The 21,261-nt window shown below is 40.1% G+C and overlaps 1 protein-coding gene across 2 annotated transcripts in view; it reads right to left on the reverse strand.

Annotated features, from left to right (window-relative positions):
* Positions 1–21,097, reverse strand: part of ube3d (ubiquitin protein ligase E3D) — a 44,801-nt gene extending 23,704 nt beyond the window's left edge. For both annotated transcript variants that reach the window (XM_053881762.1, XM_053881761.1), the window contains exons 1-9: positions 20,882–21,097; positions 19,476–19,687; positions 18,744–18,834; positions 16,484–16,706; positions 15,842–15,914; positions 15,632–15,704; positions 14,457–14,565; positions 11,157–11,305; positions 7,829–7,967 (exon numbers count right to left, since the gene is read on the reverse strand). In XM_053881762.1, the coding sequence (XP_053737737.1) occupies positions 7,829–7,967; positions 11,157–11,305; positions 14,457–14,565; positions 15,632–15,704; positions 15,842–15,914; positions 16,484–16,706; positions 18,744–18,834; positions 19,476–19,687; positions 20,882–20,973 (1,161 nt within the window). In that variant the 5' untranslated portion in view covers positions 20,974–21,097. The remainder of the gene's footprint in view (positions 1–7,828; positions 7,968–11,156; positions 11,306–14,456; positions 14,566–15,631; positions 15,705–15,841; positions 15,915–16,483; positions 16,707–18,743; positions 18,835–19,475; positions 19,688–20,881) is intronic.
* Positions 21,098–21,261: the final 164 nt, after the last annotated feature.

Raw genomic sequence — 21,261 nt, forward strand, 5'->3', positions numbered from 1 at the left:
TGTATTTTAAACACATTTTATCACCTCGCCCTCATCAAAGTGGTTTTCCTGATTTGATTGTGTAGTGTGTTTTGGCAGGACTTGTTATCCAATTCAGCTCTGCTGAACACGATGGCTGTACTGGCCAAAAAATTCCTGGGTCCAGATGGTACTCCGGGACACCTCCAAAGCTGAATCCTTCCTTACATCTTTATCAATCCTGAAAACTGAGCGCCTTCATTGATGCACTGTAGCTCACGGCCACGTCAGCAGATTGCTCACTATAGGAAGTTACTGACCACTACAGCCCCGCAACAGCTTCAGTTCTGGAGGCCAAAAAGGGAACCATGCATGAGTGACATCACAGCAAAAATAGTCAATGAGTCTCCAGGTAGAATATATGTGCGGAAAATGTTCAGAATCCCCACAGAGATAACCGATTTAGACTTTAGTTCCACAAGCGTCAGTGCTAAGAAGAGTTGCCGGTGACAGCAGGCCTCCCCAGATCACGGGACACTTTCTGACGTACATTACTTTGATCTCAACGAAACTCCTTTCAGATTCAGCGCAGTGAGAAAAATATGTCAGTGCAGAAGCCGCACGAGCCAAACATCACTTGGAGATTATTGGTATTAGCGGCTTTCTCACTCGTCTTCTCTGGAACGAGGAAGACAAGGAGCCAACACGTATGTGTAATTTTCCATTTTCTGAGTTGTCTTTTTAGCGCCCTCGTCGGAAAATTCAATTGAAATGCCTGTCAGGAGTCACAAATCTAAACTTGTCAAGATCCATTTCACACATATGGAAGCCAATAAAAGCTGTTTGTACTGCTATGTATATAGGAGGACACAGCACTGTAGCATGTTTGTGTATCACGCAACATTTTGAGCTTATTTAAGCAGTAAGGCGGTGATCACTACTGGCTCCTCGGTCATGCTGAATTAAATACCACAGTGGCATGGCTCTAGCATACAGTGTACAAAGGTGGGATTACAATGTTGAGCTGCTATTTTAAGGACTGAATGTTTGTCAGAAAACTGAGCGATGACCCCTTAGGTCATCAACGTCACACACTACCGAGGGTATAATGTCACGGCTCAGCCTTGAGAGGCCATTAGCCAGCTGATGGTCGGTCACAAGGCTTGGAGTTCAGCCCAGAGTTTAATTTCCTCCAGCTGAACACAGACCACACAAGAAGGTGCGCTACTCTCAATGACAATGTGCTGTGTGACCATGCAAATAACGCACAGTGTTTCGATAAGCATTCCAGGATGACGATTCTATGTGCTCAGGATAAACTTCATGGCATCAATTTAAAGATTTATTTTTTTTATAAACTTAGTAGAACAAATAAGATTACCAAAAAAGTCATGGGTAATATTAGAACATGAGGCACAGGGGCTGAATATGGCTGCCATTCAGTGCCTGTGGCCCAAAAAGTTACAATATATATGGTTGGTTGAAGGTTAAATTCAATTGTATTTAATAAAAATAACTAAAATGCATGTCAATATCATGATGTATAAAGCCTACAGGGTTTTCTAGAAAGACGGGAGCGCGGGGACGTAACGAGTCACACCTCACTACATGTAGATGGAAAGCTCACTGCAAGGGCTCAAAATACTTTATTTTCCCTTTCTTACTGATGGTTTCTCAGCATTATTTGCAACATCAAATGGCCATCAAAAAACAAAATTTAAGATTGACTCTAAATGCACTTGGTTGGACTAAAAAGGACTATCATGGACAAGGATTCAGGTTTGAAAGTGAAGATGCTGAAAAATTTCCCTTCAAATATTCTCCCCCTCAAATTGCAGCGCCATTAAAATGTCATTCAGTGGACAGACTGTGATATTTGGCAGCCAGGAGAAGCAATTTAAAAACCTTGGTAGACATTCAAGCTTTGTCCATATCTGCCTCAAAACACACCGGCGTTCCAAAGCCACAGCAAAAGAAGCTTAAGGTTGCTGTGAAGTCCCATCTGAGAGGTTGGAATCTTGAACATCCTCAGTGATGTCATGTTCACGGTGCGAGAAGAATCTAACAGGCTTAGCTTTATCATTGTCAAATGGATAATGGTTGTCAGACTAGATGTGCATAAGGTTTGCATACAGCCAATCAATTCAGGAGGATTGCTGTCTCCAGGCCCAGGAAATAAAAAATAGAGGAATGTTGAAAGTGACAAAAGACTCAACTGAGCTCAATCTTTGTTTACTAAATGTACTTCCTAGTTCTCAACACTATTTGCTTTGCCAGAAATATCCCGTTTTCTTTTGCATACTTGTCACCTTTCATTGTGTCAGATCATCAAACTGTATTAAATAACAGCCAAAAACACACAACGGTGTGAAACATTTTTGGAGATGTGAGTTGAGTCGCAGTGGCCAAACCCACACCTTCACTGCCAGCCCTGTCAGAGACCTCGAACCTGTCTGACAACAGACAACTGATCACCAAGCAAGACGTAAAATTATGGAGGAAAAACTATCAGTGTGGGAAAGCTTAGAAATGCGAACCATCGTGAGAGGAATTAGAAAACAGAGGATGATCATAAACTTCCCTGGGGTGTTAAGATTTAACCACAGGAGCACAGCGACGACTCATCCAAGGTCACATAACAACATCTGCTGCTGGGCGTACATGCTTCACTTAGGTTCAGTGTTCTGGACAAACCACAAACATGACAAGTTCCCAGCCATATTCATACCCTGTCTCTGACATGGTAGGGTTTCCGCCAGAATTTCTTTCAGGATTTTGCCACTTCCTTTTAATATGTTTGATCATGCGAGAGTTCTTTAATAGAGATCATTTTTCTGATGGCATGGCAGCTCTCATTTAAGCCGTGGCGACGCGCCACACTAGACTATAAGTAGCGGAAACCCTGCATGGATTGTTAAAAAAACAATCCTTTTTATTTATGAAGCACATTTCACACAGTAGAACAAACTGAAGAGCTAAAACAGGAAGTGGATATTTAAATGAGATCTAGCCATGTAGCCATCCTAGAATCAAAATGATGAAAACAGCCTTGAAATATAATAAAGTCAGCTAAAAACAGTTAGAGCAGCTGCTGGTGAAAAGATGTGAGATTAAAATATTCAACATAGATCAACTTCAACACCAGGGTTGAAGTGCGCAGTGACGAGATAACTCAACATTTGTGTGCTTCTATTCTGGAGTATTTTTATCTTAGATGTTCCATTCATCTGTGTCTCATCTCATGTTGCCTCCTTCCTTGGATGTTTCGGTAATGATCTCACATTGTGTAAGGCAGAGCACGTGGAATTGGTGAATTGAAAAATGTTTAAACAACACAACCAAAAAGACATTGGCAATGACATGATAGAAATGATTGGAATGTATCTCCCATCATTCTTAGTAATTGTCACACGGGTAATACATGAGGTACTGAAAAACCCTGCATGGCGTACAAGGGACAAAAAATTTAAAATCTAGACCGAATAAACATTAGTATGGTGATGGAGGTTTTTAAAAAAGGAGCCGAGATACCCAGGTCAACATTGGGACTGACACCAGTGACCAAACAGCATGAGCTTTGAAACACAAGCGCTGCCTTGTTTTCAGTCACCGGCCTATCGTGCCACTACTTATTTTGGAGTAGAGCACTTTAACCCGGAGTATCCACTGTAACTGCTGCGTGGATCTTGGATGTAAAACGCTCAGCTTTTGAATTAGCTTCAGTCGAACCTACATGTCGTCTCTGCGGGATCGAGGAAAAGATTAATGAGGTGGTGTGGGAGGTGGGGAAGTGAAATGAGAGGGGAGAGGAGGGGGGTGCTGGTTTCCTGTCTTCGGTGTGACAGTGACACTGAGAGCCGGAGATTCTTTAAACTCCATTAAACTGAGTAGGAAGCACAGCAGCGTAGACAACAGTAGACATTCCACATCAAGCATAATAGGTTTTGTTTGTAGCGCGAGCTTTCATCTGTACGCGCACAACACTGACACTTATTGCAGATCTGAACGTGCAATTACTGGCTCAGTCTGCTTCTCCATGGTCTCCACTCTTGGCATTTAAAGGCGTTATTGAAGGAAGGCAATTTTTTTTTTTTTATTGCAGGACCACATATAATGATCAATACGTGACACGATGGGATTAAAGTATATTCCTCATATTAGGAAGACCGTAAACAGCCACTTAAAGGACCTAAAAGCATCTCTGGTAACTCTACACGGCCTGCTGATCACATCATCTTCCCGCCCCCTAACTCCTTCAGCCTGCGGGCTCAAACAATGGAGGAAGTGTTTGAGCGTGTGCATTCATCACCCATGCAACCTGCTTCACTACCAGACAGATCCTATGTCTCATGTCTGGCACACCATTTCTGGCGCCTTCTCAGGTTCAGTATTGCCACGCTCCTCCTATCCACTAACCACCTACATAACATTATGGTTTCATGGCTTAGTGTGTGCACTACAAAGAAGAATCACAGTTCTGACCTGTCCTTAGTGACACCACTATGACCACTTGGCCACTTTTTTTTTTAAATATCAAATGACCACATGCAGTGACACATGGCTCTAGCATGCGTCAACCTCACAACTGTGTGGTCACGGTTTTATGTGTGAGAACTGGAAGCCTGCGAGTGACTGCGTGAACGTTGGTGTAAATAAGAGATCTTATCACAGAAAAACTTTTACTGGGCAGCGCAAATTTGCAGAAAAAACTTGATTACCACTTGATAAAGCACAACGCTGTTTTTCTGCTGTGTGAAGTTTTTGCGGTGAAGTTACTCCATGAGCCAAGTTGAAATATCAAGCTTCTATTCTGAAACAGATATATGAAGCCACTTCCTTTTTATCACTTGTGTATAATATACAGCAGACGTCTTCAAGGCTTCAAGTTAGTAAACACAACTTAGATCGCCAATGTTATTCAGTGGAGACTATTTTAAGATGATGTATGTGGTTGGGCCTTTGAGCACAAAAGTATAATCTGCTCAAAATCAAAAGGTCACAAGTTCAATTCCCTTTGTTGACGCATCCCTGAGGCATCTTTGTGAAATTCCCCAACACAGCTGTCACTGTGAAACAGCAGCCTTGATTTGAATTTCATTGTCAGGAGCTTAATAGAGCGAGCACCTCCAGCATCTTGGTCCCTTAAAAGAGCATTTAGGACGCAAACAGCAAATGTGCTGTGCAAACAGGCCACTGCCTGCACCGTTGGCTGACAGCATGGTTTCCCCCAGAAAAGAGAGAAGACATGAATGGCTCTCAATGAGAGATTGAACTTGTAACCTGTATTAACGAAAAGAGCATAGTACAAAAACAAATAATTAAATAGTGTTTATTTTATTGTGACTCAACAATAGCAATACCAGCTGCCAAATTGAAGTCATATCACTGTTTAAAAATATTATTTTAAAAATTCATCCATGTAGTAATTCTCCTAGATAAAAAAAATCCTACTGTGACAGCACCTCTTCTATTTCAGACATACATTACATTACATTTGTAAATCCAAATGAACCTACAAGCCACAACCTAAATGTAATCACTGTATAGTTAGGCCATTTCCAATCACTCCACTCATGTGCACAATGGTGTGTGGTGCAACCCCAACCATACCAGAATTATGATTTTATTTTTTGGTCCAAATGTATCCAGGGTTGTCCCCTGGATGTTTTCTCCATAGGGAGTGTCTGTGATCGCGGGGAGGGAACAGCGATGAGTTGGGATTTTACCTACTTCACAGTCCTCCTTAAGGGCCTACCTTAAATGCCAGAGGTCTTCTCAACTGGCAGGTGACTGGAATATACTGCAATACATGTTGATTTAAAAAAAAATAATAATAAAATAAAATAAAGAAAGCTGAAAACTCCCCCTATGCTGCTGTAGCGCTAGAGAGAATCCTGGATATTTTATACTGTAAATTATTCATATAAAGTCTAACCGAAATCTGTGCACATTTACAGACCACAATGAGAACTTTAAATTGCAGTCAGCAAATGGCACTGCTCTGCAAATAATTCAATTTGAAAAACGCACTCTGGATTCTGAACTTCCTGTCCGCTTGTACTGCATTTCACTTGAGATTGGTAGCGGCAAAGAGGCAGCAGTGTTAATAGGGAGAGCAAAATGGCTAAGAGAAAGGTGTGGTGTTCATCGTCATGCCTGTCATTGCAGCTCACCAGCTGAACCAGCACCGACCTGGAGCCTCATTCTCCAAGCCAGAAATCACACGAGATAAAACAAAAGTGGAAACATTATAACAAGCAGAAAACACAAGATGCAACAACGGCATGAGGTGTATTTTGTCCATTTTAATATTTAATGTTTATCTTTAATGTCCTTAATGTTTGTATACCCAAGTTTGTATACCAAATTTCCACATTGTGGGAGGAATAAAAACAGTCTAATTCAATCCAATCAAGCTATTATACATTATTCAACAGTTTTGGGTGTTAAATGTATTTAAATATGTACAAAAATAGATGGTGGAGTACCTAAAAAAACATTGAGGTTTAATTATTTCACTTAACTGAATATATATATACTGTACATACTGTATATATATATATATATGTATATATATATATATATATATACAAAGAAGAGTTGTCAGCAAAGTTTCTGCCTCCTGTTTTCCAGTTATGAGGGATTTCCTTGGCAACTAGTGCTTAATTTACACATTTCAAGAACTCACAGGTGAATAGGAGCCTGAAATACAGCTGACAAAAGTAGAATCACACATCCCCTCCAGCAAGAGTATAAACCGAAAGCTCTGAATCATGAAATTAATACCTGGCATTAGAACTGTTGAGGTCTGAAGAACAACAATGCCTAAAAGGTTGATATCAAAGAGTGAGTGAACGCCGTCAGCTACGACACATCACGCTGCGTACAAGCTTCATTTTCTGGTGCAGCAGTTCTCACAACTACAGTGGTCTCAGCAGAACAAAAGGCAAATCTCCCATTACACGTTTATTTACTGCCACTGACTGTAAAATGTCATCTTTTATACTACAAATCACAGTACCGGTACAATGACTAACAATCATTATTTTCAGAAAAAAAGAACTAGACTTAAAATTTACGGCTACCAACCCAGCATACCAGATCCATATATCAACTGCATCGGCATCAGGTTCAAAGTATGTGAAAATAGTAGTGGCTTGAAGTCCATAATAGTCGTTTTTAACACAGCCCAGCATAACAACATAAATGACGCAATAAGTACAGTGTTATTACATGGATATTTCCTGAGCCATCAGGAAAGCATTATAGCAATGAGTGGTCCCCACAAAGATGCTGACAAACTTGTGTTTGCGTGTGTGTTTTGCCATACTTGTGAGTAATGGTTTAGAGCAGGGGTCACCTACCTTTTAGCAAGCTGCTCCAAGGGCAATGTGTGACCAGAAGGGCTACCATCGTGTTAGTACACACTTCTGAAATCACTATATATGACGGATGATGAAATGATATGATATTCCTCACAATTACTTGTCTCATAGCTGAGTTTTCGTAATAGTCACAAAATCAAACATAATAAGATGGTCATTACATGAACATTTTTTAATAATTTAAAATCATATTTTTTAAATGGCCACTCCACTGCCCGTGGGCATCATGTTGGTGGGGCTAAAACCCTCTAAAGCAGGGGCCCTCTAAACCCTCAGTAAAAGTATTTCATTATAATTGGGTTTCTGTTAGGTTCAAAGTCCTACTTTAGGTTAGCCATTTCTCGCAATTTCTGGCAATGAAAGGTCCTCACAAAAATAGCGAAACAAACATGTGAGCGTGTGTGTGTGTTGCTGCTGTCGCAGGAGTTGAAAAGTAAGATGAGACATTTTGCAATCCAGCACACATAACCAATGACATGTCTCACCTTGTACGACCGCATGTGGCGCATGGATGCTGGAAGTGTGTTGTTGCTGTCGTCCATCACTTGCTGCAGCTCCTCACACACCTCGGGTAGCAGCACCACAGGATGTCCGATGGCTTTGTCCTCCCAGCTGCTTATAATTCTGCGGACACACAGAGCAGGAGTGATTTATCGTGACTCCCATGGTGGTACATGTAGCGATGACGACCTGAATAAGTGCCTGTTGGAAACGTTTAAAGAATCAAAGAGAAAGGTGCAAGCTAAGCCCTTCTACTGTTTTCTGCTGAGAGCATGTTTTCAGTGGTCAAAAGTTGCCAATTCCTTTAAGAGGTTTCCTTCAATTCCAGTAAACAAACTCACTCAACAGACAAAACAGAAGAATGAAATTTGAACTTTCTAAACCACCTGACATGGTATTTCTCAATAGAAGCCTCTTTAAAATAACTTTCAACACCCAAAATTATTCACAAAATCTGTCCTTCAGCTGTCGAAGAAAGCTGTTGGAAAAAAAGAGAAATGCATGACGTGTCAAAATTATTTTCTCAAGAACCACTGGAATAAATAAGAAAATCAACAAAGGAAATTCAGTCACGTTTCTTATACTTTAACAAGTGAATTGCTATCTGGAATAACAAACAAAGCAGAAGATGGTTTTGTAAATAAATTAAGGACTAAAATGCAGTCTCCCAGCTCCTCCAGATGATGACGTGGAAGAGGAAGAATGAACACTGCAGACAGGAAAAGACTGATTGAGTGAGGAAAGATTGATGATCCATCAGTGGAAGCAGTTGATCCACTTAGTTTGGGTGACATTTCACTGTCGGTGGTTCGCCCCATGAGTGAGCGATCACAAACTTTTCGAAAAAATCTCAGCTAAATCCTGTAAACAATGGGAGCTGCGTCAAACTGTCTCGTCCGTGGATTTATTTGGCACAAAATAAAAGGGAATTCCTTTAAACCCAAGCTGTTGCTGAAACTATTTCAATTAGCATTCATTCCAGCACCCGACGGACGACACAGGGAATTTGGCTCAACTCAAAGTCAAAGCACTCCCTTCAGTGACAAGTATAATCCACTTAGGCACCGGCTGAGTGATCCTGCAGCCAATTATTGGCACTTTTAACACACACGCAGCTACAGCCAACTGTGACCCCTCTGTATTTTGAATAAGAACGTGATCATCGAGGGAATCTGACTTCCCGGGCATGACAATTCATTTAAAAATTCCAGAGGTGAATGATAAAGGATGAATGGGAGTCAACAAAAGAGGACAAAGAATAGTAGCACAAAAAAGTGTTTTGGGGTCAAACAGATTAGATAGGAATCATGTATAATTTAGATTAAATCTTAGACAGCCTCTTTGATCTAGGGATGTAGCTGACTCAGGATTAACATTTTTTTTTAAACTCAGGACTGTATACGACTAAATTCATTTGATAAAGTGACAGCAGCAGTTTCATAAATGAGAATCTAAAGCCCTCTGAAAATGCCACTACTGACTGAATTGAATTTTCTTTTGTCCAGGTCATCATACTTTTCTTTGAATCAGCAAAAGGACGTGGGACAAGATCTTAAATTCTTTAACGCCTTAACTTAAGACATATCTTGAAATAAAGGTCAATTATATCAAAAATGTCAACCAAAGACAAGGTGCTTTTGATGATGTTGAAGGTACATGACTCTTAACATTTAAAAAATAAAATAGTTAAAATTATAAAGTTTGGCATGGTTATATGGGGGCTTACATGGTGACTTCAAAAATTCCGTAAATGCATTCAATGGCAGCACTCCATTCAGAGAGGCAGAGATGCAAAGAGAGAGTGGTGTGGAAGTGCATGTTGTAGAGTGTGTAATATGGAGGAAAATGAGTCCGAAAGTGATCATATTTTGAGCAGACTAGCTAGGGTGCTGTTTTACGTTATTTTACGTGCGTCTCAATCACATCATGTTGACTGTAAATGAGAGTGAAAAAAAACACACCCGATTCTGAACACTTCTCAGTTAGTAACTGAATACCAATATGCCAGGAGTGCGATTTCGTTGCCGCTAAATGTGCAAAATAGTTTATATTAATCATCTCAGTTTTCTCAATGTCATTTTTAGTACCTAGCAGTGCATTTGTTCAAGCAGAAAAGAAGACAAACGCTCCATCACCGCACATGTTTGACAATTCCACATCCATGAAATCATTGTGGTAGTGACAGGGTTATATGGCACACATGTAAATTCATCAAGAGGAGTTCAGTATGTATGAATCAACCCTTCAAAATGAGCCTGTTTTTTTTTTCAATCATATAATATTGCATCCATGTGTCCATTTATCTGAATGTAATTTAACTATGAGCAGCTGAATGGTTTTTCTCTTGGTTCCTGGCGTCTAGGTTACAGACTCGCTCATCACTCACAAATGGAAAAAAGTCATTTGCATTTCGTACAGCTTTTGTTCTGACAGAACACCCACAAAAACTCCAGCTGGACAGAGACCACAGATGACGCAAAAATCAACAAAAACAAAAAAAATCAAGAATGGACTCAGGAGATGATGAAACAAAACCATTGATTGACAGTCTGCACAAAAACCCACAATAATCAGTGCTCCATTTCTGCAGCTGGAAACAGCACAAACATTAAAGCTTTACATCAGCAGATATGTCTGTGTGATGACACAAGCATGTAAACCGCTGTGCTGGATGCAAATCTCAGACTCCACATGAAAAAGTGCTGACGTCAAATGTTGCTGTCAAGACTGGTTAAGCCGCACAGTTCATTCATTCATCTCATTTAGTTGTAATGTTGGTTCTTGGAATTACTGGAGTTGGGTTCCTAATTAGCCTTTCTTCGTCAGACAGCCTGGATGCTCGTCCAAACAGCAACAACAAACCTTTCTTCACCATTCGCTGTGAAGACGAGCAGAAAAGTGAGGCGTGCTGGTAGGTTGAAATAATGAGGGCTGAAGGCTGATCCGGCATGGGGCCGCTGCACGAGAACAGGGAGAACCACATGCACCACATCCACATACAACTTTATAATCCATCGCAGCAAGAACACACACTCACTCGTGTCAAAACAGCAGCATCTGACTGTGCCGTGAACGCAGGAGTTGGCGAGAGAGTCGACAGATAATAACACACATAGTTATTCTGGTTTGTGGGGAAGCTTCCAGTTGGATCTGTTCACTTCATAGTGGTACTTCATTCCCACCGGCGACTTGAGACAGGTTATGATTGAGAGGGTGGGTGCGAGGGAGCGATGAAAGATCAGATTAAGAAGAGGAAAACAAAGATGGGATGGGGGGGCGGTTGTAAGATGGAAGGAGGGCGTCCTCACTTACTCTCGCTGTTGGGAGTCGGCCTCCGAGCAGGAGATGTGTAGCACTTTCAGGGCCCGGGCTGTTTGGGAAGATTGGTGTTGAAGCTCTGGGGACCCGAAAGAGTTCTCAGGAAGTGAAGCTGTGATGGAGTCACTGTTTAACAGCCAGAGCTGCGGGAGGAGCAGAGGGGCAGTTAAGCGTGATGATATGGAATCATCTGGCATCACATCGTGTTTACATACACACTCTTAACTTCCAGGCATTATCTGTTTTGTATTTACTAACATTAAGTGGGAGGCGGGAACAAATAAAAACAGCGGGCAGACAGTGACTTTCTAAAGTAAATCCTTGAGAGACAATTAAAAAAATATATCTAACAATTGATGTTAATACAGCACTTCCAAGGGCTGAAAAGGTTTTTGCTGGTGGCAAGACCCAATGCACTGAAACTGGTTGGGTAGAAGAACAGCTGATTTTCAGGGGTACATCCATGTATACAAACAAGAGAATCAGGACAGTTTGGTATGATGAGTTTGGTATTCCTTTAAACCACAAACTAAAAACTGAGAATTATACAGTATTACAAAGGCGACAATACTGGGAATGATCGCTGTCCATATTGTCTTGGGAGGTTGAACGATTTGAGGTTTAAAAGACAGGATTCGATACAAGTTGGTTTATCAGCATGGGATCCAGACAGAACCCAAGGGTACAAGCACCACATTCCAAATGTTAGTGGCACAGTAAATGAATAAATAGCACCAACTACAAAAGCAATAGCTCCATAAAAAAGACAGATGTTATTGATTCAACGATCAACAACAGGGTTTTCCACAGCGCTCGATGGCCAAGGCAGTCCGCCTTCACAGCAGTAGTAGGTAGTAGTAAAAGCCCAGATCAAACAAGAACTCCAGCCAAATACATACCAAGATCTCATTGATGGATCCACATATAGAATGCAACACACTGAGCGCCTTCTGCTAGCGATGATGGATCAACAACTCCTATGCTGGATTAACAGACAGAAGGTGTTCTTGCACCTGTCTCGACTGACTTGAATTCATTTTGTGCCTTAGTAGTTGCTGTAGGTGTCTCTGAACTTTCCTAAAAAGTGCTGTAGTTGCTGCTCCATTTTAGTTTGAAATTAGAAAAGTTGTACGTCATGAGTCAGCGTAGACAGATGCTGCCCCCAGTGCAGCTTCCTCAATGCTGAGATGACACTACTGACAACTATCTGGAGGAGTCGCTCAATTATCACCGGAAAAGACTAAAATAGACCTGAGGCAGCCCTTTCTGCCGTTAGCTACCACCGGTGCGGATCATATTCACTATAAACGTCACTTCTCAGTGTCTCACATTTTTCTTGCCCTGTGGCTAAAAATGATGCCATCAGTTGAATAACACAAAATAGAAATCCTTATGTTGGTGCTTAAGATGACAAAGTGGCTTTACAGTTGCTTTATTTATTCACAGTGGGGGGATTTAATAAAATATCTGCGTGGAAACCATTTCAGAAACACATTTATAAAAACAATAAAACAAAAGCTAGCGACAGTATTATTTTTATCATATGACAAAGACCCGGCTTGAAGACCCAACACTCTGTCAGGCATGGACCACTTATTCGACTGAGATGGGGTGAAGTTTAGTGAGTTTTTTTTTGGTTTTTATTTCAACTCACTCCTTCCTTTAGCGTCATACAATCATAAAACACAGGACACAATGGCAAACTGTCTGCAGTGCTGGAAGTCACATGGGTTTAGCTTTGTCTTCAGAGTGATGGCTGCTCAGACATGGGGGTAGAAGCGACACGTTGGGACACATCATTTGAGTACCTTTGAATCACGTGGTGCGTCGGCCATTCAACACGCGTTGAGGAATGACCAGCTCAAGGTGATCAGACCTTATCTCCCATACTCAACAGTATGGGGGATAAATGTCCCATACTCCCATACTGTTGTCGCGGGTTAGGTCATGGTCTAACCTCAACAGGTTAGACCATGGGTCTAAGCCTGAGACGAAGTGTCCTCCTCCCTGAGACAAGCCTAGACCTGACTGACCCTTCTCCTGGGGGTTCTGATCTGGGTTCCAAGTGAGGAATAGGAAGCCGTTGTTGAAGATGCTGCTGTTGTTTGAACCCAGTATAAGTACTTCCACTTGGTGCTACTTTCAGCTGCTGAAGAGACTGATGTAGTTGTCTGTCACAAGGCCTGTCCATGGTGTTTCAAAATTCTGATGGTGGATGAAACCACTAAACTTATGCATCTAACTTTAACTCAGACATTGATATTGGGCAGATCTGTTTGGACTTGCTTTCAAAAACCTCTTTGGTTTAGGTCTCCCATGGCAGAGTTTGCTCCAATTTCAGCTGGGAAGATGTGTCAGATGCATTGGAGTTGGTGGTGTTCTACTGTCAAGAGACTCCTGATGATGCGGTTGTGCCTCTATGTAAAGTGGCCTTTTTTAAGCAGAGGGCACATCAGAGGTAGCTCTGATGATGAAGTGGTTTGCTACCATTTCCCCGAGCTCCCCTGAGCCAAGCTTTATCTGGGAGAGCTTCTTTCACTAAGCAGGGACAATGCTTGGTGAGAGAGACGGACATTTCCCTCTTCTCTGCTGAGGGCATTTGGAAGTTGGATTTATAGCTAATGTGGATTCTATCTCCCCAAAGAGTACTTTATCAAGGCAGAACATTGCTGTTTGCAGAAGTTAAATGATCAGAGCGAAAGTGATAAATCTCACCAGGTAAAGAGTCGTAGTAATTGATTCTATTAACTAATTGTAATAAATGAAACTCAAAGTAAAACGAATGGAACTGTTCTTTGCAGTTTCTTAATTAACCACTTTTTAAAGACTTGTCTATTAAATAGTTACTTACTGTTTGAACAGAAGCCTTTACAGGTCTTTTTGTGCAAAACAAATTGAATAATAACAATATTAGTCATCTCTAATTTTCTTATTTCTACCATATTAAACAAATCAGGTCACAGTGTAGGAATATTCTCCCAATCATAATTAACCACAACACAAAATACATTGAACATAGTGAGTTGAATCTCACCTGGTCCAACCGGAATGGCAGTTACAGTACCTGAGTCCACACGCACACAAAGATGAACAACAGATTCAGAGAATGTATTTTACTCTGTTCTATTTTCGATATGTATATTTATAAAACCAATGTTGGGGCAATCACGTGTAATAACTGAGAAGTGATTGTCAAGTATAAATATGATTGCACAACGTCCTATGTCACGGTTATCTTTCCAGAAGAGGACTATTTTTACCCAACTGTTCGTGCAAGCGTACAGCAGCTCTCACCAGTAAGAAGGTTTTTCCATCAGGAGTCTGGACCGTGAAGTGGAAGGTGCTCAATGAGTTGGCCAGCTCCAACAGTCTAACTGCTACAGTCCGCTCCAAGAACTCAGATCTGTCAACAGAAATGGTGGTTATTTTTATCACTGGGTTTTGGAGAGCTGTATTCACATTGAAGTCCCTTTTATTCAGAAGCTACTAGAGATGAAAGGCATTAGAAAAACAGCAATCCTGGAATTCTCTCTTAAAAAAAAAAAAAAAAAAAACAACCTCAGGTTAAATCAGTGATGCTATCTGAGTAACATTAAAATGGTTTCAGAGGACTGTATAACATACCAATCATGTTCTGCAGACCATATATGGGACTATAAAATAGTGGATATATTTCTACAATAAGATGATGATTTTGTTACAACTGAAATAAATCATTTAATTGCACATGATCGCAGGAGGGTGGGGCCTATCCAAGCTACATAAGAGAATGTAAGAGAGACACCAAGACAGAGTGCCAGGTTGACTTCATTGTCAATGAAAGTTTATGTCAACAGATAAAGTGAGATTGAAATAAGTAAACATTAACTCATTCAACCTGTGTATGTTAGTCAGAATAATGGAGAAAATCCTAACCTTGAGAGGGATCCGAATACACAATCACTCACTGTGCAGCAGCTACATAAATCACTATGCCAAAATATTCATTTTGTTATGATAAATTTGCAACTTCAACAATTTTTGTTCATTAACTACCATCATCCAAGTTAAGTAATAATCACACAAAAATGACAATAACAGCCAATGCTTGCGTGTAAAACCCCTGTGAGATCAAGAGAAACACAATAAAAGAATGAATGGAAAGTATTATCAGCCAGTTGTTACACTGTCAGTACTGAGTTTCACAAGAATATTGGCACTTCTTATCTGATTCTGAAACATTCTTCTGAAAGAATGCCTCCAAAAGATCCATTTTATATTCCAATCATGGTGTATGCAAATCTGGGTTTGGCTGACATGTGGGGAAACTAAAACTGATGCACAGTCAGAACTGATTACACTGCCAGTGAAAAACATACAAACAGACTGAACCAGAACGACTTCATTTTCTCTGCATCTATAAGCACATCTTTATCTGCTGGTAAACATTCCCTGGTGTTAGCCATATGCTGACTTTGGTAAAAACCTGCCTGTTAATGGAAGCCTTTCGGTCCCCAACAGCGGGCTCCACGATGACCTGCGTGATGTACAGTCTGAGTGTTTCTGGAGGACAAAAAAGAAACTTTTAGCAAAGCTGCTTTTCGCTCCAGTAGTCAGCTAGTTTATTTCTTCTGTTCCTCGGCTTGAAAAATTGACCAAAAATAACTCAAAATCTCCTTGATGACTGTGTCTGTATCTACCTGGAGCCACTGCCTCTCCCAGCACTGCTGAGCAGCTTCTGCAGGAGATGGATGCCAGGCGTCTGCAGGGTTTCTGTTCTCACAAAAAAAAAGATAATTCAACACAATACACACACAAACGAAAATCAATAGCTTTTTGAAAGCACATTGGTGGGTAGAATTCTAAAATGAGAAATAAAAGCAAACAGATGGTTCCTCTGTGTCATTCTGCTTCCTAGATCCTAAATTGTGCCAGAAAATAAAGTGAAGCACAGTGAATCCTGAGGAAGAATGGTGCACCACACACCATAGTCATGAGACATGTCACATACAACGTATTCATATATCCATCCAACCATCCTATACTTTTGAAGCTCAAGGCAAACTCCAATTAAACGCCAATATGACTTTATTAGGTTTCCTCTTTGTGTTTGCACTCATCATAGCCCTCTGTTGAAATCATTGCTATTCATATTTTGGATTCATGATGTAAAAGACAGTTTTAGATGTATTTCAAATATAATTCATAAATTATTCATGATGATGATTTCAAATTGTCAAACCAAAAAAAAAAAAAAAAACGCAGGTCCAGATATTGCCAGCAGTTTCAGATATTATTCCAAATGATGCCAGGATTCAGGCAAGGTTTCTGAAAGCACAAACCTTTGGATCTTGACTGTCTGCCGATCCTGCAGGACTCAGTTCCTGTACCAAAGTCTGATCACAGCTTCCATCCCTGGCCAAGAGGATGAAGGTGTCGCCCGTTAAGCAATCTTCCTGTCTTGGCAACAACTTTTTGTTGGCAAATGGGTCCGGATGGCAACACCAGTCGTCTACAAGAGCGTTCCAGTTTCCATTGGGAAGAGGGAGAACGCGCTTAAATGATCTGATGGAGTGATGCAAGACGTACGTTATTTTTTTAACTTGATTTTCTTAACACATTTAAACTTTCATACAAGCTGTGTTTACGTCTTAATCTTGTCATGCAAATATCCAATCATGAAAGGGTACACAAGCAGAAGCACAGAGGTAGATAAGATATATTAAACTAACAATTTTTTTATTTCAATTTTCATTGATACCAAAACTGATAAATTAACAGTGACGTTACTCTTATCTAGTAGGTTGCAGTTACTCCAAGTCATTGTGCAAATGCGTAAATGCCGTCTGGAACGCTATTGCCACCTGCTGTTCATAGCTAATTCTAAATTGGAGGAGGGACAGAAAAAGAATGATTGACATCCTGCATTCCAAAATGGGAAATTACTTAAATGAAAATACTGGATGAATTCATCAAGGCACAGTATGTAAATAAATACAAGTAGTGCAGTAATATCAAGTGGAAATCACAGTACGGGTTCTCAGTCCTTATAGTTCGCAAAATGTTCTGTTTGACAAATTCAAAATTGATCATTCTATCAATCCACTATTGCATGTGTAAATGACATTTTCTGCAAGGTCATAGATATGCCAAAGTGTCCAAGAATAAAAAAAACTGGCTAATTAGAGTCATAATTTTATGACTGCAACATATTTTGGTGCATCGTCCATCTGCTCAGACCGGCCATAACATTTTACGATATATCTGCACGACTTTTTCTGACCTGCGACTCTGTGCGTCTTTCAGAAGTATAAGGCTTTATGCTTCACATCCATATATTCCGTTTACAGCCTGAAATAATTTGCCAGGCTCACTTAACTTATCAAATATTGACAGAGCTGGGGGTAATGATGTAGGGGGGAAATACTCAGACATGTGCCCAATATAACCACTGCCACAAAACTATATATCTTCGACAAGTTCATTTAGGTCTGTTATAAAGCGGCAGGTAATTAAAATTTTGTAATTTGCAGAGCTCATTTGGAGCTTCAACGTTAATTATTTGTGCAGCATTCTGAAGCAGTTACAGAAGGGGGGTGCCATGGGGGAGCATGATAACACTTCCATATTGTTATATCAATGACAGAGCTGCTGACGCAGCGTTTTTTGCAGGAATGCACATGATCCAAATGCACAATGTTTTAACATGTTTAAACATTGACATATGGAGTATTGAAAGATACCATGGTGACTGTGTCCCTCAGTTAATGTCAACATCAGCTCTACCATTGACCAAACATCTAAATTAAAAATATAAATATACATGCATTCAGACACCAAACTATCTACTTTTTAAATGTTGATCTTTAATTTAACTGTGGTAGAAAACAAATGTGACCTGGCAAGGGGAAAGTAGTATTAAAACCTGACAAAGGCTACAAACCTTCATTCTACGATTCTCAAGTTTGCTACTGTCAAATGTGGGTCACTTTGAGTGTTATAATGGGCATTATTGTAGTGTAAATCACTGTGTCACGCTGTTACTAGTGCATAAATAAAGCTCCCCATTATGATCATTGTTATGGCTGCGGTCAGCACCACAATCGTTACTGCTGAGCCGCCATAAAGTGCTTCCTCTTTATGTTGAGCTGCAAAGTATAATTAGACAAAAAGGTTGTTAAAATTAGATTTCGTACTTCCCAGATGCCTCTAATTTCCTTTGTATGAAGTGGGAAACAAGTCAACTTTTAGTGGGTCAATGCAGAGAAAGATAGCCGGAGGACAACAGTCTAGGGAATGCAGCTGTTGCAATTTTCGGCTGTCTGATTGCTGACCGGAGAAAACTATACACTGAAGGCGATAAGAACAATACCCCAGCACCAACTCAAGGTAACAAACATGATTATGGTGTTTTTTTAATAGCGAGCCAGACCTTTATGTCATAGAAAGTACATAAATCTAACCAATTCAAGCTGACAACCGTGGACTCTGGACCGGCTCCATCCATCATTATTTCCTTCAGTGACTCACAACGCCAATAAGCACAGACCATTCTTCCTGCTGAGGTGTAAATAAAATAAATAACAGCCGGCATCGTCTCACCTGTCCTCCACTAGCCTGGTCGAGCAGTTTTGGCAGTAGAAGCAATAAGTCTCTTTGGCCCGGAGCATCTGCATCACACTGTCCAGGGTCTCTGTGGAGGGCAAAAGCAAAAAAAAAAAAAAAAAAAACATCACCCTCTCACACAGTATTAGAGGGCAGTGAATCGATGGAACACAGAGTGGCGAAGGTCACTTGGCTATGAGGGAAGAAATAAAGCTGGCTGAGTGGATTTTTCAACTGCCGGACGTCATTTGGTCAGAAGAAGGTAGAATGTTGAAGAAATACAGTAGAAACTATCGACTTCAGAGCTAATGTATAATCATCTGAAAACATGTATTATTAAAGACAAAAGAGCCAGTTTATAAGGCAGAGCAGTTCAGATGGGGAAAACATTGATAAAGTTTCCAATACAGAATGATTATGAAAAGCTCATTTGTGTAGCTATTGAACATGCTGTACATCCTGTTATTTGACTTCAGAAGACATTGTGTTATTAATGCACCAAAAAAAAACAAATGAAAGCAATCATGAATACGTATGCAACATGTACTTTAGATGGGACACTTGCAAAAGAAGGCTCTTATGAGAGGGGCATCATATTTTACTCAGTTATAATGCTGATTTCACAGCAGTGTAATTTATGAAACATATCTGAGTTCTCTGTTTTCTGTCATGATTCTCTCATGGATAGCAATTTGTTCTGAAAGTTGAGATTCTGCACAATAAGAGTACCTCTGTCTCTGCTACAATGGACGCTGATGCGCAGCCTGAAATGCAGTTCCTCGCCGTGGGACTCTCCAGCAGGTGTTGGAATGCAAGAACCCTCCTCAAAAACAACGCCAGGTGGCAGGGAAGCGATCATGTTGCCTCTGGGAGTCTGGATGATGAGAGAAGAGTCGCCACCTTTCACGACCACATCGGCAGGACTTGCAGCAACCTCTTTACTGAGGATAAAAAAATAAAAATTACAAAAAAAAAAAAAAAAAAAAAAAAAGCATCTTCACTCCACTTCACTCCAAGGTACTGTGGCCAGCAATGTCTCATCATTAGTCAAATAACCAAGCATTATTTAATGTACTTTAAAGTGGGCTGACCTTAATGCTAAATTAACTGAACATGGTCCGCTAATTTTTCTCCATAACTTAAAAACATCTGAGGCAGTTCCCAGACTCGAAATTAATTAGACAAGGTCTGTTTTAGAGAAAGAACATGATTAATGACTTGGCCTTTCTGCAAAACCGACTTTCAAAGGCAATCCTTTGAGTTTCTTTATCGGTCCCACGCAGATCTGGGCTCGCATAAAAGACACCTTACCTTGGTTCTTGGCTTCACAAATTAGCTCTAATGGACTCAGGGATAGTCACAGTCCAGGTGTTTCTATCAAGTTTAACCTCATACATTCAGCAACCAAAAGCCAGGTAGACCATTTATAATGATTTTGCAGCCATCTAGTGGTAAAGGTGATGTTATCTCATTTAGCCTTCTGTTGACCAGTCTGGATAGTATTTCTGGTTTATATTGAATATGTTCAGGATATTATTTTTTTCTATTTGAGGAAAAACACAAGTAGTGTGTAGAGTAGCAGAGCAACAAAGCAGACTACAGCCACCATTTTTACTTATGTAAAAAAAAAAAAAATATATATATATAATTAAAAAAGACAATACTCGCATTGTGTGTTAGATAAAAAAAGTTTGCAAATATAGTCAGAAGAACCAGAAATAGATAAATTAAATACAATATAATATTGTATAAAAGTCGAATTTCCCCATTGCGGGAATAATAAAAGCTGTCTAACTAATTCTATCTAATAGTATAATACTGTATAATATACTGCGTTTGTCTACGACTGCCGTATGACTTTGTTTACAACACGTGACTCATCTTCCATCCTTATTGGATTTTATTAGTTTTGAACGCATTTCGGAAGGGCATGTTAAGTCCTTATAACTGTAATTTAATATACATTTTAATTCAATGATGGGAAAAAAACTATATCGACATTTCACGGGACAAGCAGAAGGACGCTGTACATGAAGCTACATTAGCATTAGCTAGTAAAGAATAAAACAAAACGGATATTTAAGCGAACGAAGTTTATATTCTCTTCCTTGTTTTTTAAATGCATAAGTGCGTACCCGACAATGAGAAGACCACTTTGCAGTCTTCTCCTCAGCTCAATGAACACGCCAACTCCATGTGTACTGCTCTGTTTCCACGAACTCTCCATTCAGACAGCAGGGTGCAGTTAATAATACGTTAGGAGTGATAATACAAAAGACGCCGAAAGACATAAAAAGTACAAACAATGCGAGTGGACCCGCACACGCCGACTTTTGTTTCTAAAGTGCACTCGTATCTGCAACGTGACGCAAGGTTTGCTGTAGAGTTATCGGTTGAATTTCAGCATCCGGTAATATTTCGCAATAAAAGATCACACTAGTTTCTGACATATTTAACATCAATTGAAATATATTGGTGAGGCTTTTATACTTTGTATAACTTAAATACTTATATT

The sequence above is a fragment of the Synchiropus splendidus genome, chromosome 12 (genome assembly GCF_027744825.2).
Source record: "Synchiropus splendidus isolate RoL2022-P1 chromosome 12, RoL_Sspl_1.0, whole genome shotgun sequence".
Taxonomy (NCBI): domain Eukaryota; kingdom Metazoa; phylum Chordata; class Actinopteri; order Syngnathiformes; family Callionymidae; genus Synchiropus; species Synchiropus splendidus.